Below are 12,802 nucleotides of genomic sequence, written 5' to 3'. Positions count from 1 at the left end.
GGGCAAATTTACCATCAAACCCAATGAACGGATGTTGAAATTGACTTGTAAATTGCTCCATTTTCAACCAATTGTCATCAGTCTGATCACTGCTGGCTCTCCAAGCATAGCATAGTTAGCATAAATGTGTGAGCTCATCTTGGTAGGGGCACATTCAAACCCAATGAATGAATGTGGAAATTAACTTGTAAATTGCTCTATTTTCAACCAATTGCCATCAGTTTGATCGCTGTTAGCCCTCCCGGTCCAAATGAATAAGACATCTATCACCGTCAATGGCAGTGGCTAAATTAAGATTAAACAGGATGAAAGTCTGTTATGTCTTTGAGTGTTCTAAGTGAAAAATGACTGTAATCCATGAAAAATTTGTTGATTTTTAAAGCAACTTTGGTTGCCAATTCAGACTGACCTTGATGGCGACCAACATCTTGTCAGTGTCGGGGCTGAGGTTGGCGCACTCGGCCAGGTAGACTTTCCCGAAAGCGCCTTCGCCCAGCTCCCACTTGAGAAGGATATCGGCCCGCTTGATGTGCCGGACGCCTGCTCGGTAGGAAAAAAACGTCCGAGCATTATGGCGGGCCGTCAAACGGGAAGACCGACGTCCTTTGCGCTGACTCACACATGTCTTTGTCCTTTATGATCCCGCAGAAGTACTGCGGGTTCTCCACGAAGCTGGACACCCCCGAGTCTTCGTCCGACGATGGCGGGCTGCTCCCCAAGTTCATGAAGCGCAGCGACACCGCCAAGTCGTCCTCGGTGCCCAGTGGCGACGAGCCTGAAGCCAAAAAACACATTTGTAAGAATTCTTTGATTGTCATTAGGCAAAAAGCACAATGAAAAAAAAAATGTCCATGTTTTTGTGCTTCATTAATGAATTAATCCATTTTTTAAAATGTTTTTTTTTAAAAATACATTTCCAAAAATATAGATCAAATTAATTTTTACAAAAACAATAACATTTACATACATTAAAAACAAGCATTTTCATCTGTATATCCACAAGGACATTTTTTTTTAACTAAAAAAAAACTATTTAAAAGAATCATAAAAGAAAGAGGTCTTTTTTAAATCAGGGAGATTTAAATCAGCAAATTTAAAAAATACAAGTAAAAAAAAAACATTCACAATTAGAATATTTTAATTTAATTTTGAATTTAATTGATTAATTTAAAACAAACAATAATAATTTTTTAAAAATGATTCATTTGCATTAGAAAATACAGGGAAGAAACTTTTTTAAATTTTGTAATTTAAAGCGTCATGTTAAAAAATACACAAGGTCATTATTTTTTTATTTAAAAAAAATATTTTAAAAAAATCATAATTACATACATTAAAAACAAGCATTTTCATCTGTATATCCACAAGGACATTTTCATTTTTTTTATTAAAATAAAAAATAAATCAGTCCCCCCCCCCCCCCCCCCCCAAATCGAGAAGATTTAAACCAGCAAGTTTAAAAAATACAAAATTTAAATTTAATGTTAAAAAAAATAAATTAATAATAAAGTAAAAATTAAATTAAAATTATATCAATAAAAGAGTGGTTTCTGGGCGGTTTCAATAAATAATATTAGTTATTTACTTAAATGTTTTTATAAATAAATATACACATTTCAATTCACGCTCAATTAAGTCATTCTGCCAACCCTCCAAGGCCAGATGGATTGGACTTGAACATCTTTTTTTAAACAAATTGGATATTTGCTAGCGTAAAACAAGGGCGAGAATAGCTAGTTTTCAGTAAAAAAACAAAAAACAAAACATTGTGCAAAATTAATAAAAAGATTATACATAACTTTTTTGAAAATGATTTTTTTTTGGTGTCAATTTCATTTGTATTTTGGTCCCAACTCTATCAGAACCGGAGCACGTGGGGCCACCCGAATGCGGATGATTGCGGCGGCGCCTCAATTTTGGAGCAAACGGCAATAATGGCGGTGATCAGCGCGGCAATCAGGACGCCATTGAAGGCCGCCGACGTCACGCCGAGCGCCTAAAAGGCCAAATCGGTCCCGGTGCGCCAACTTCGAGGTCCGACGGGATGGAAATGGAATCAACAAAAGCCGGCGCGCGGACGCGGGCGACCGCCGACGCTCCACTTAGGCAATCACCGCCACTTAGGCGCAAGTGTAAATGTACCAGCGCGTCCGTCCGTCCATCTGTCTTTAATGGGCGCAGCCCAGGGAGCTTTTCTGCTCTCTTACGGTAATTAAGGCACTTTGCCCTGCGCGGACTTAAAGCTCGGCCCCGTGTGAGTCAGACTGGTCACGTGTTTTACAACCCTGTTTTTGACTCCCGTTTCAGTGCCACTGATGGCGGTAGACGACAGCTTTCCAAATGCATTGGAGGGCGATCACCGTCAACGGCAGTCACTAATTTAAACAATGCAATAACATTGAAGCGGTGAGAAGAGCAGGAAGTTTGGTGATGTGAGTCTCTTAGTTTTAGCGTTTTAAATGGTAATATACTATAGTTAGCTGTCAATGATGGTAAAAGTTGCCCTCACCAACATGGCCATAACGCAGGCACGTTGCTATGACAGATTTGCGGGCGTATCACTTTTTATACCTGTAGCGTTCATTAAGTCTTCAAACGACAACACAAATTATTTAGTAAATTTTGAATCAATTTTCGGCAGTTCAATCGCTGCTAGCCCTCCCAGTATAGCGTAGTTAGCATAAATGAGTGAGTGTGTGGAAGCCATCTTGGGAGGGGCAAATTTACCATCAAACCCAATGAATGGATGTTGAAATTGACTTGTAAATTGTTCCATTTTCAACCGATTGTCATTAGTTCGATCACTGCTAGCTCTCCCAGTGTAGCATAGATAGCATAAAGAAGCGGCCGTCTTGGTAGGGGCAAATTTACCACCAAATCCAATGAATAGACATCTAAATTAACTTGAAAAATGCTCAATTTTTAACAGATCGTCATCAGTTTGATCCATAGTAGCCCTCTTAGTATAGCATAGTTAGCATATATGCGTGACTAGCTCTCCCAGTATAGCACAGACAGCATAAAGGTGTGTCCGTGTGGCGGCCATCTTGGTAGGGGCAAATTTACCACCAAACCCAGTGAATAGACATCTAAATTAACTTGTAAAATTCTCAATTTTCAACTGATTGTCATCAGTTCGATCGATGCTAGCCCTCTTAGTATAGCATAGTTAGCATAGAGGTGTGCCTGTATGGAGGCCATCTTGGTAGGGGCGTATTTACTATCAAACCCAATTAATGGACGTTGACATAATTTGTAAATTGTTACATTTTCAACCGATTGTCATTAGTTCGACCACTGCTAGCTCTACCATTATAGCATAGATACCATAAAGGTGTGCCCGTGTGACAGCCATCTTGGTAGGGGCAAATCTAAATTAACTTGTAAAATGCTCCATTTTCAATCGATTCGATCGTTGCTAACTGTCCCGGCCTAAATTAATTGGATGGCTATGACTGTAAATGGCAGCCAATTAGTTCATTTATGCAATAACATTAAAGGCGTTACAATAGTTAGAAAAGTCTGAAAGTTGGTGATGTGCTTTCTTAGTTTGTGTGCTATAAGTGCTAATATAAAATAGGCCTAGCTATCATTGATGGTAAAATATGCCCCTACCAACATGGCGGCCACGTAGACACATTTCTACAACAGCTCGCTGGCGCATCGGTCTTTACACCTGCGGCGTTCATGAAGCCTTCGGACGACGACACAAAACAACAACCGGCATGAAGCCATGCTCATGTGGCGGCCATCTTTTTTTTCTTTATTTTTAAAACCTGTCCAGGTCAGCTGTTTGACACGGAGAATGGAAATCTGAGTATCACTTGGGAGCATGACATACTCCCATTGTGACCATTCAACATGCCTCGTTTATTAGTAGAAAGCATCGAACAGGAAGGAGTTATGGGTGGGGGCAGAAGAAAAGAAGGAGAGAGAGAGAGACAGAAGAAGTACAAACAACAACAAGAGGTACATTGAACGCCTATACTAACTATGAATATGTTGGTGCTATCGTTAGCCAGTTGTATTTCCAGTTGACACCATGTGGGGGGCCCGATGACCAAGGAAAAAAAGAAGGGGGGGCAGAAAGATAAGTGATTGGGAGGGCTGGAGTGTACACAAATCAGCCATGTGAGGTATAGAATCCAGTATTTGTGTAAATCCCTTGTGAGTCTGAGTATACTGGTGTCCTATTCTATGCTATCTGATCGCTCACCCTGACACCGAGTTTTACTACTTGAGTGTGTCTAATTACACCTAGTCATGTGTGAATCCCATCAGACATGTGATAGTCCTGCAGACGGGTGGAAATGCCAGCGGGAGCCGCCCCAGGTGGAGCGAGCCAGCGCAGCCCAGCAAGGGCGGGATCCAGGGTGGTCCCCCAGGCCATCCGCGCCCCCATCAACCGGCCTTCAGGGCTGGGACGAGGGGATGCGCCACCACCCCCGCCGGCCCACGAGCCACCGCCGCAGCCCCCGAACTGGCTGGGCACACCGCGGGACCCCCAGCAGCCCACCAAGCCCAGGGCAGGGAAGGGCAGGAATCCCACCCGGAGCAGGAGATACCCAGCCGGCCCACTGGCACCCAGCCAGTGACCCAGAAACAGAATATAGGTAGTCCCAGGTTACGAACGAGCTCTGTTCCTACGGTGGCAACATAACCCGAATTTCCGTGTAAATCCTAATTAACCCTTTAAATACCCCAAAATAACTATCCAAAAAGTCCAAGAGTATTGTATTTTGTTTAATGATGGAGGATACACTGCCCTCTGGTTGCAGCATTGGGTCTGGCTGGACAGCCGCCTTGTATGACTCAGCAGACTCAGATGTCTGTCTAAAGGATAGCTGCGCTCTGGTTTGGCCCACATCAGGCTGTAAGTTGTTTCAGCTAATATATCTTTGTGTATGCGTTTGTAATTAAGTTTAGAGCTACAGTTAAAAAAAAAAAAAAACTTTCGACAAACTGGCAGACGAGACTCCGGCAGTAAAGTCGAAATCGCGTCAGTCGAGTACTTCGTAACCCCTGGGACTACCTGTAGTTGTGAAAGCGCCTTTAGCTTGCCTTGAGGAAGAACACTTCAGTAAAAGAGTGTTGGAAGTTGGAACTTACGGTGAATGCCGAATTTGGAGTTGTGTCCGCATTTGTTGATAACCAAGACGGTGAGCAGTAAGAAGGTGCACGCAAACAGCGCCAGACCCACGGCCACCGACACCTGAGCCGTACAAGTCGTTCAAATCAGCAAAAAGGTTTCGTCGTCATCATGATCGACATCTTCATACTAATAACAGACCACAAAGACTCGACTCTCCAGGTTCTCGGTGACGTCCACGACGGACTTGTTGGTGGGAACTGCGCAGAGGACAACGGGCGTCAGTGGATTGCACATTTTTCGGATTGTTTTGAGAAACATTTTCTCAATACTCACTTGGATCCACATTGATGACTTGCATGTGGGGGCACAAAGACGACAAATAAGTGGACAAACAAATGGCGGACATGAGGACAAAAATGTGCAACGTTCAACATTGCTGACAAAAGAATTTTTAAAAACGCTTTTAGTGCCATTGATGATGATAGACGTCCGATTATGTGTGGCGCTGGATCCGGGAGGCCATTGAGATCCGCAAGCGGGACGCGAGGACCATCAACAGGGACCAGGGTGCGTACATGCTCCCTACTACCTGGACTAGCATCTTGGAAGAGTGAATGGTCAGCAGAAGGCGTGACTCACCTGTCAATCTGACAGGCGAGTTACACCCTCATCCATCAGCTGTTAAGAAGACGCGTCAAACTAACACCGGTGATTCTGTGATGAAGGCGGAAGTCTCCGCCGAAATATGTCAGGTATTTAAAACCATTAACTATTTGTCTGAGATAAAAGAAAAAAATCAACTAACGGTGGCATTCGTTTATGCTACGTTTGTGCCGTAAAATTTTTTGTTTGTGCTGCTATCGTTTTATACAGGGACCCCCCAGGATTGATCAATCTAAGATTTTTAAGACCTTTTTTAATGCCATTTCAACTGAAAATGAATACTTTTCTCGCACCCATTATTTAGATAATATTTAATCATATTAAAAAAATAAAGCACTGAACATCAAATTTAAACTCAATTACTAAGTGTGTTTGACAAAAGAATGCACATTTATTGAAGATACAATTAAAACAAAAAGTTTTGTGCCACAGACCAGCCCTCTTTATGTCATGACCTACCTTATTAAAATATTGTAATAATAATTGTGCTGTCAAGCGATTAATTTTTTAAAAACGCAACTAATCGCATGATGTCTGTAGTAAACTTGCGATTTTTTAAAATGCATAAATTATTTATTTCAATTTCCAAATACACCTATTAGCACAGGAGTTCATCAAATTTAAGCCTCATTAGAAACAAGAAAAGAGTTTTCCTTTACACATGTAAAGATGAATCAAATATGAATTTTCCCCAAATAACTTGTAAAAAGGGAGGCACAGAGGAAGAGCATGTCTACTGACAGTTCTGAGATCAAGGGCTTAAGCGCAGGTTCTGTGTGAAGTTACCATTTTATTTTTGGGGTACGAGCTATAATTTCATCTTATATTAGACCGACTTTTTAAAGAATGAGGAACCTTTTGCAGGTGTTTTGAATTACACATGTGGCAAGTGTGTACAAAACTGAAGCTTTTCATCATATTCTTTTTTTTTTTTTTTGGTTTGTGGTACATGCAAATTGACATACTCAATTTTGTTGGTTTAATCTACCAAAATAAAACAACTTTTACTTGATATTCAAAATTTTGGGGGCGTACTGTATATAGTTTAAATAAATAAAAAATTAATGTAATATATCATTACTTATGAGTGTTTTCATATTATTCATGACATAAAATTACCGCAATTAAATGTGAAAGATTGAATGATTGATTGAAAGAATAATTGAACTCACCAAAACGGCTGTCTCCCAATGCACTTATAGACCCTACCCACGTGACGTCACAACTCCTTCCTCCTGACTGGTGCCGCCCAATTGTCCGTCAACACATCATGTTTCCCTGTTACGGCTACGTACATTCCTCCTATTTACGACGTGTTTTTCTGCTCGTTAACATTAATAATCAAAATGGTGAAGGCGTGTGTGGCGGTCGGTTGCAATAACAGAGAAGATAGACGGAGAAGACGGAGAGACTTCTACCGGATTCCGAGAGACCCGGAGAGAAGAGAGCGAGATGGGCTGCTGCAATTCGACGAGAAAACTGGGCTCCAAACGATTACCACAGATTATGTAGTAGTCATTTTATATCTGGTAAGATGCATTTAATATATATTTAGAGGGTTTTGGGCTGACAACCACAATTAAGATCATTGCTAGGCTAATCGCCGACAACATACACGTATGTATGTAGTGAGAGTGCTATCGCTAAACCATCTAAACATTAAAAGCCCTAACTCCATTGACAAACGACATGAAATACATTAGACTTGACAGTGGATGTTAGCAATAACAAAAGATTTTGAATTGAAAATTTCGTAACTCACCTTTCCAAGCACAAGATAGATTCCTGCCGAATTTTCGTGGACGAGGACCTGTTTCACCCAACCAGCAACGAAGTATTTATAAGCCTCCAAGCTCTTAAAGTTTTTCAAACTTTCGTGAGAGTAGGCTGATTTTGTGTGGACAAGATAGTTGTACAGTTCAGGGTAGCTAGCTGATGTCAGACATGGTGGAAGTTTTAGTGGTGCTCTCATGAAAAATATTTCATTCTGCATGTTCATTTACGGTTTATCGCTGTATTTTTATCCAAACATCCTCAAAAACAACGATAATGGGTCGCGCCAACTGCCAGACGGGTTCACGCTCATCATGCTGCCTCAACGTGCCCCATTTCGGCCATTAAAACCCAAAATTAAGTTTTTCCAGAATCAAGTCAAAAGGATGATATCATAATACTCTTTCCCAGAGGCAGAGCTGGCGGCATTGGAGAATGAGAGGGAGACTGTTGCGGGTATCGAATTTCAAACTACGGAATGCTAGAAGGGCCACAATTTATCGCGCAAAGCGCGGTTGCGTGACACCGTTAGTAAATAGTTTAACTGAAAGCTTCGTTAAAAATGTGTATTACAACCGGCCAAAACGTCAGGCCGGCCCACCGGGAACCGTCCCGGTTCTCCCGATTAGCCACTCCAGGCCTGGTACTGTGCGATTGCCTGGTGTTGTGATTAGGCATGTGCCGGTATGAGATTTTGATGGTACGATAACCGTGAGCAAAAATACCGCGGTTTCACGGTATCACGGTATTGCAATTATAGCTCAAAAATTTTTAGATGTATGGGTTTAAAAAAAATAAATAAATAAATAAATTTTAAAAAATAAATAAATAAATTTTTCCATTGAACAGGTTTTTTTTTTTAGAACATATTTGCAAATTTGAACATGAATATAGTGTGAAAATAAATGATAGTGAAAATAAATAAATTAACAAAAAATAAATATTTTATATAAAATTAAAATAAATAGAACCTAGACTATAACCACAGCCACAGCTCAAGTTGCTCAATATTAGACAGGCATGAAAATGGGTCAGGGGTTAAAAAGGTGAGAAAGGTGTGGAGGAAATATGTTCCGGCGTTCTGCCAAAATGTCCGCCGTCGGCAAAACGTCCTACATGTGGCAAATTTGACCATTTTAATTTTTCACATAAGGCTTATTATTCGAGTTAACGGGGGTTTAATTAGTTGAAGGAGTTGATTTCAACCACCATTGACTCGTGCTAGCTTAGCCACTCCGGAGCCCTGAAACTAACAAATAACTGTCAAACTGCACAGAATTTGTTCAAATCATTTCCAACGACTAATTAAACCCCGGCTAACTCAAAGATTAAGCCTAATGTAAAACATTCTGAACTTCCCCTTTAAAATAAAGACCAATGAATATGGCCCTTAAAATGTTGTCTATAAAAGTTTTAGAGCAATAAAACAAACAACACAAATGAATAAAATGAACAGGAATCCTTCAAAGTATTTCATAATGGGTCCAAATTATTTTTCGAACAGATCATGTGACTATATAACCTTAGAGACAGCCGTTTGCATTGCTTAGCCAAAACTACAGCTGAGGAGGCAAGATGGATATTTAGAATTTCTTTAAACCTAAGCTTTCAAAACCCTCAACAACAACTGAGCTTGAACCGAGGATTGAGCACGAGCAGTATCAAAAAGTCCTGGCTGTCGTGTTACCTGTTGTGCTGTAATTCCAAGTGGTGCTTGAAATGGATGCTTATAGCGGTGGACAGTCTTTTTGAGCCAGCGCAAAGTTTGCAGCGCACGGGGATATTTTTGTTATCTTTACTGGACAAAAATGTGAAGTAATGGCTGTGTTTCCAGTGTGCAAATGCAGCCGTTTGTAGTATATCTCCTGCCTATTTCATTGCATCCTGGCGAGGTAGCAAGGCTATGTTGTTTTGGCCGCAAACTCCCAGCGCTCACGCATCATGGTAATACACGTGACCCTTTTTGTTCCATCCCCGATTAAAAAATGTGACATGTGATGTCACTCCCATGACTAAAGTATTCTTTATTCTACATACATTATGTAGTAATAGTAACGCACAGGCATCAAGGAAAGTAATTTTACTCAGATTACTGATTTAGAAAAATGAACGCGTTAGATTGTTCTTTACTGAAAGAAAGTAATCAGATTAGTTACGCATTACGATACCGCGTTATTGACAACACTCCTTTTATATTACCGTTAAATACACAAGCTTGACGCTACCTTAACGGGAGCTATTTTTTCACCGGACGCTCCGGCAGTGTTCAACGCAAGCTGCAACGAACGGCAGTAACTTTGTCATACCACAAAATATGAAAACGAAAACCATTACTCACTAAATTCAATATGCTGGCAAATGCATTCATCTAAAAACAATTGGGAGTGATACTTTACCTCCTCCAGCGAATGTGAATTTGTGCTTAGTACAAGATCATCTGTCGCAATTAGCGATCTTTGAAGCTCTTTTTTTTTTTTCCTCCCCGCATACAAACTTGTTTCTCTCTCAGCGGCTGTGATTAACCTCAATGAAGTTGCTGTCCTAGCTAAGCCTTGCCTATCATTCGTCTTTGTAAGTTTTTAGTAACTTTGTGTATTGAATTTGAAAGGAAAATGTGTGTTTTGTTTTTGACGAACTTTTTCATGAAGCTAAACTGTTGAAGCTACTCACATGTGGAAAAATACGAGCGTACAACGTTTTAAATGTATTCATTTGGTATATTTCAGTTACCACGATTTGAGAGATCAATAAATTGAAGAATTTACGCCGTGCGTTTGGAGTGCTTGTTTTTGGGTTTGCTGGAATAGCGTCACTGACACACGCAGCATTAAACAGGGGAATGGGTAAGCGCTGCCGCGCCAAGCCAATTCTGGCTGCATTTTCAACACATGAAAAATAACGAATACGTACTACTGTATGACGGAAAATTTTAGTGGTTTTGTAACCGCGATGTTTTCATAGCATGGTAATCCGTGAAGACTTCAAAACGGCGAATTTCGCCGAAAGGTGAGAGATTTTCATGCCCGATCTTTGTTATGGATAAAAAAAACAAACAAAAAACTTTGTCACGGATATAATTTAGGTTGCACTGAGATGTTCTTGAAAATTAAAACCACGGTGAAAAAATTCCAGACTTACGACAGCTAATTTAATGCTTTTAATACCTTTAATAATGGAAAACTAAAATCAATGCCTTTTTAATACTTTTAATAACCCGCGGATACCCTGTTATAGTTATTGAAATATTAATTTTGAGTGATGACATCACTCGCAGCTTTTCTGTATTCCACTCCTGCGGCTGATGGAGCGTACCATCTCTCTCAATAACAGAGGGGTGTCCCGACAACTAGCGTAAACATAGCACAAACAAATAGCACCTCTTCGAGTCCATTTTGCAGTTAGAGGTAGGGGTTTGACAAAATATCGAAACTGTGATACATCGTGATACTTTGGATCCCAAAAGGTTATCGATATTCTCATGCCAAGAATCAAAAAATCATTTTAAAAAGGTGTCAATGTTTTTGTTTTGTTTTTTTGTTTAAAGGAACCAACAAGTTGCTACTAGGAGTGGGAACCTCTTGGTACCTCACAATACAATACGATTTGCGATAAAAAGCTCACAATAACGATGATCAGACGATATGGCGATACAACGATTATCGATACATTTGTCAGAAAATCATTCTAGGATATTCTACAAACAACTAATAAACAGAAAAAAAACAAGCTTCTGCTGTGAATTGGAATGAGTTTATCACTAGTAGACGTCCAATCCATTTGAACTGGGAGGGTGGCATTCGCTGCCATCCCTCCCACTTCAAACGGATTGAACGTCCATGGCCGTCAGTGGCTGCCAATGCCAGGTAATAAGGTCATTTTGGGCCATTTAAGGTCATTTACCTGTTGATTTTCAGTTACTGCCTGTTGATTTTGAGGTATTTTATGGGTCACTTGCTGTTTATTTGGAGTTACAGAACAGGAAGTGACCCGGGAATCACCCAAATGAATAGGCAGTGACTCAAACTCAACAGGAAACGACCTGTAAATGCCCTAAAAGGAACAACAAGTGACCTGTAAATGCCCTGAAAATCGGACAGAATGACTGCGAATGCTCTGGTTTCGAAATGACGAACGTCTAAATGAATTGGGCGTTGAGCACCATCAATGCAGCCTTAGAGCTAACTGAAACACTATTACGATGGAAGATTTTGGTAACAACTTGCTGGTTAGTTTTTATTTACTTATTTAGACATCGACACCTTTTTAAAACGATATGCTCCTGTCAAGAATCAAGATATCGATAACCTTTTGGGATACAAAGTATCACGATGTATCACCTTTTCAATATTTTTGTCACACCCCTAGTTGCTACCATATTCTAGTCTCTCAGGTAACTCTATAGCTGCCATTGACGGCGCTCGACGCTCAATCCATTAAGACAGGGATGGGCGAATGAATGCTCGTTTGTTCAAAATCAGAACATTCGCAGTCACGCTTTCCGATTTCCGGGGCATTTACAGGCCACTTCCTGTTGAGTTTGAGTGACTGCCTATTCATTCCCGGGTCACTTCCTGTTCTGTAACCCAGAATCAAGCGGAAGTGACACAGAAAATACACCAAAGTCATCAGAAAGTGAAGGAATATCAACAGGTAATGACCTGAAAAGGCCCAAAATGACGTCGTTGTCTGGCATTGGCTGCCACTGACAGCCATAGAAGTGGGAGGGGCCTGTTTGAAGTGGGAAGGATTCGTTTGCTGCCACCCTCCCGGCTCAAATGGATTGAGATTTCTACGAGTGAAGGATGAAGATAGCTTGTTGTTCTGCTTATTAGTTGTCTTGTAGAATGATTTCCTGACCAACGTATCGATCAAGTTCGAATCGCCAGATCATGTGATCATCTTTATCGTGAGCTCTGTTTCGCAAATCATATCGTGAGGTACCTACCAAGAGGTTCCCACCCATAGAGATATTAATTTAGAGTAATGACGTGACTCGCACATCAACATTTACTGCAAAATGGACCCATTCATTTGTGCTACTTATGCGATAGTTGTTGGGGCACCCCTTTGTTATTGAGAGAGTTGGTACGCTCCGTCAGCCGCAACGGAGTGGTTGCAATTGATGTCATCACTTGAAATCAATATCTCAATATCTATAAAACGATAGCAGCACAAACCAAAATTTTTACAGTGCAAACGAGCACAAACGCAGCATAAACTAACGGCATCATTTCAGGTCCATTTTGCAAAAAATAGGGGCTGGGTGACATCATC

The 12,802-nt window shown here is 40.6% G+C and overlaps 1 protein-coding gene across 1 annotated transcript in view; it reads right to left on the bottom strand.

The window, feature by feature from the left end:
• ntrk1 (neurotrophic tyrosine kinase, receptor, type 1) overlaps nucleotides 1-12,802 on the bottom strand; it is an 81,296-nt gene that overhangs the window by 16,599 nt on the left and 51,895 nt on the right. The window contains exons 9-13 of the mRNA XM_057834117.1: nucleotides 5,426-5,443; nucleotides 5,291-5,349; nucleotides 5,110-5,212; nucleotides 620-775; nucleotides 410-540 (exon numbers count right to left, since the gene is read on the bottom strand). Coding sequence (XP_057690100.1) covers nucleotides 410-540; nucleotides 620-775; nucleotides 5,110-5,212; nucleotides 5,291-5,349; nucleotides 5,426-5,443 — 467 coding nt within the window. The remainder of the gene's footprint in view (nucleotides 1-409; nucleotides 541-619; nucleotides 776-5,109; nucleotides 5,213-5,290; nucleotides 5,350-5,425; nucleotides 5,444-12,802) is intronic.

The sequence above is a fragment of the Corythoichthys intestinalis genome, chromosome 4, assembly GCF_030265065.1.
Source record: "Corythoichthys intestinalis isolate RoL2023-P3 chromosome 4, ASM3026506v1, whole genome shotgun sequence".
NCBI classification, from domain to species: Eukaryota; Metazoa; Chordata; class Actinopteri; order Syngnathiformes; family Syngnathidae; genus Corythoichthys; species Corythoichthys intestinalis.
This window is presented reverse-complemented; position numbering and strand designations above follow the sequence as displayed.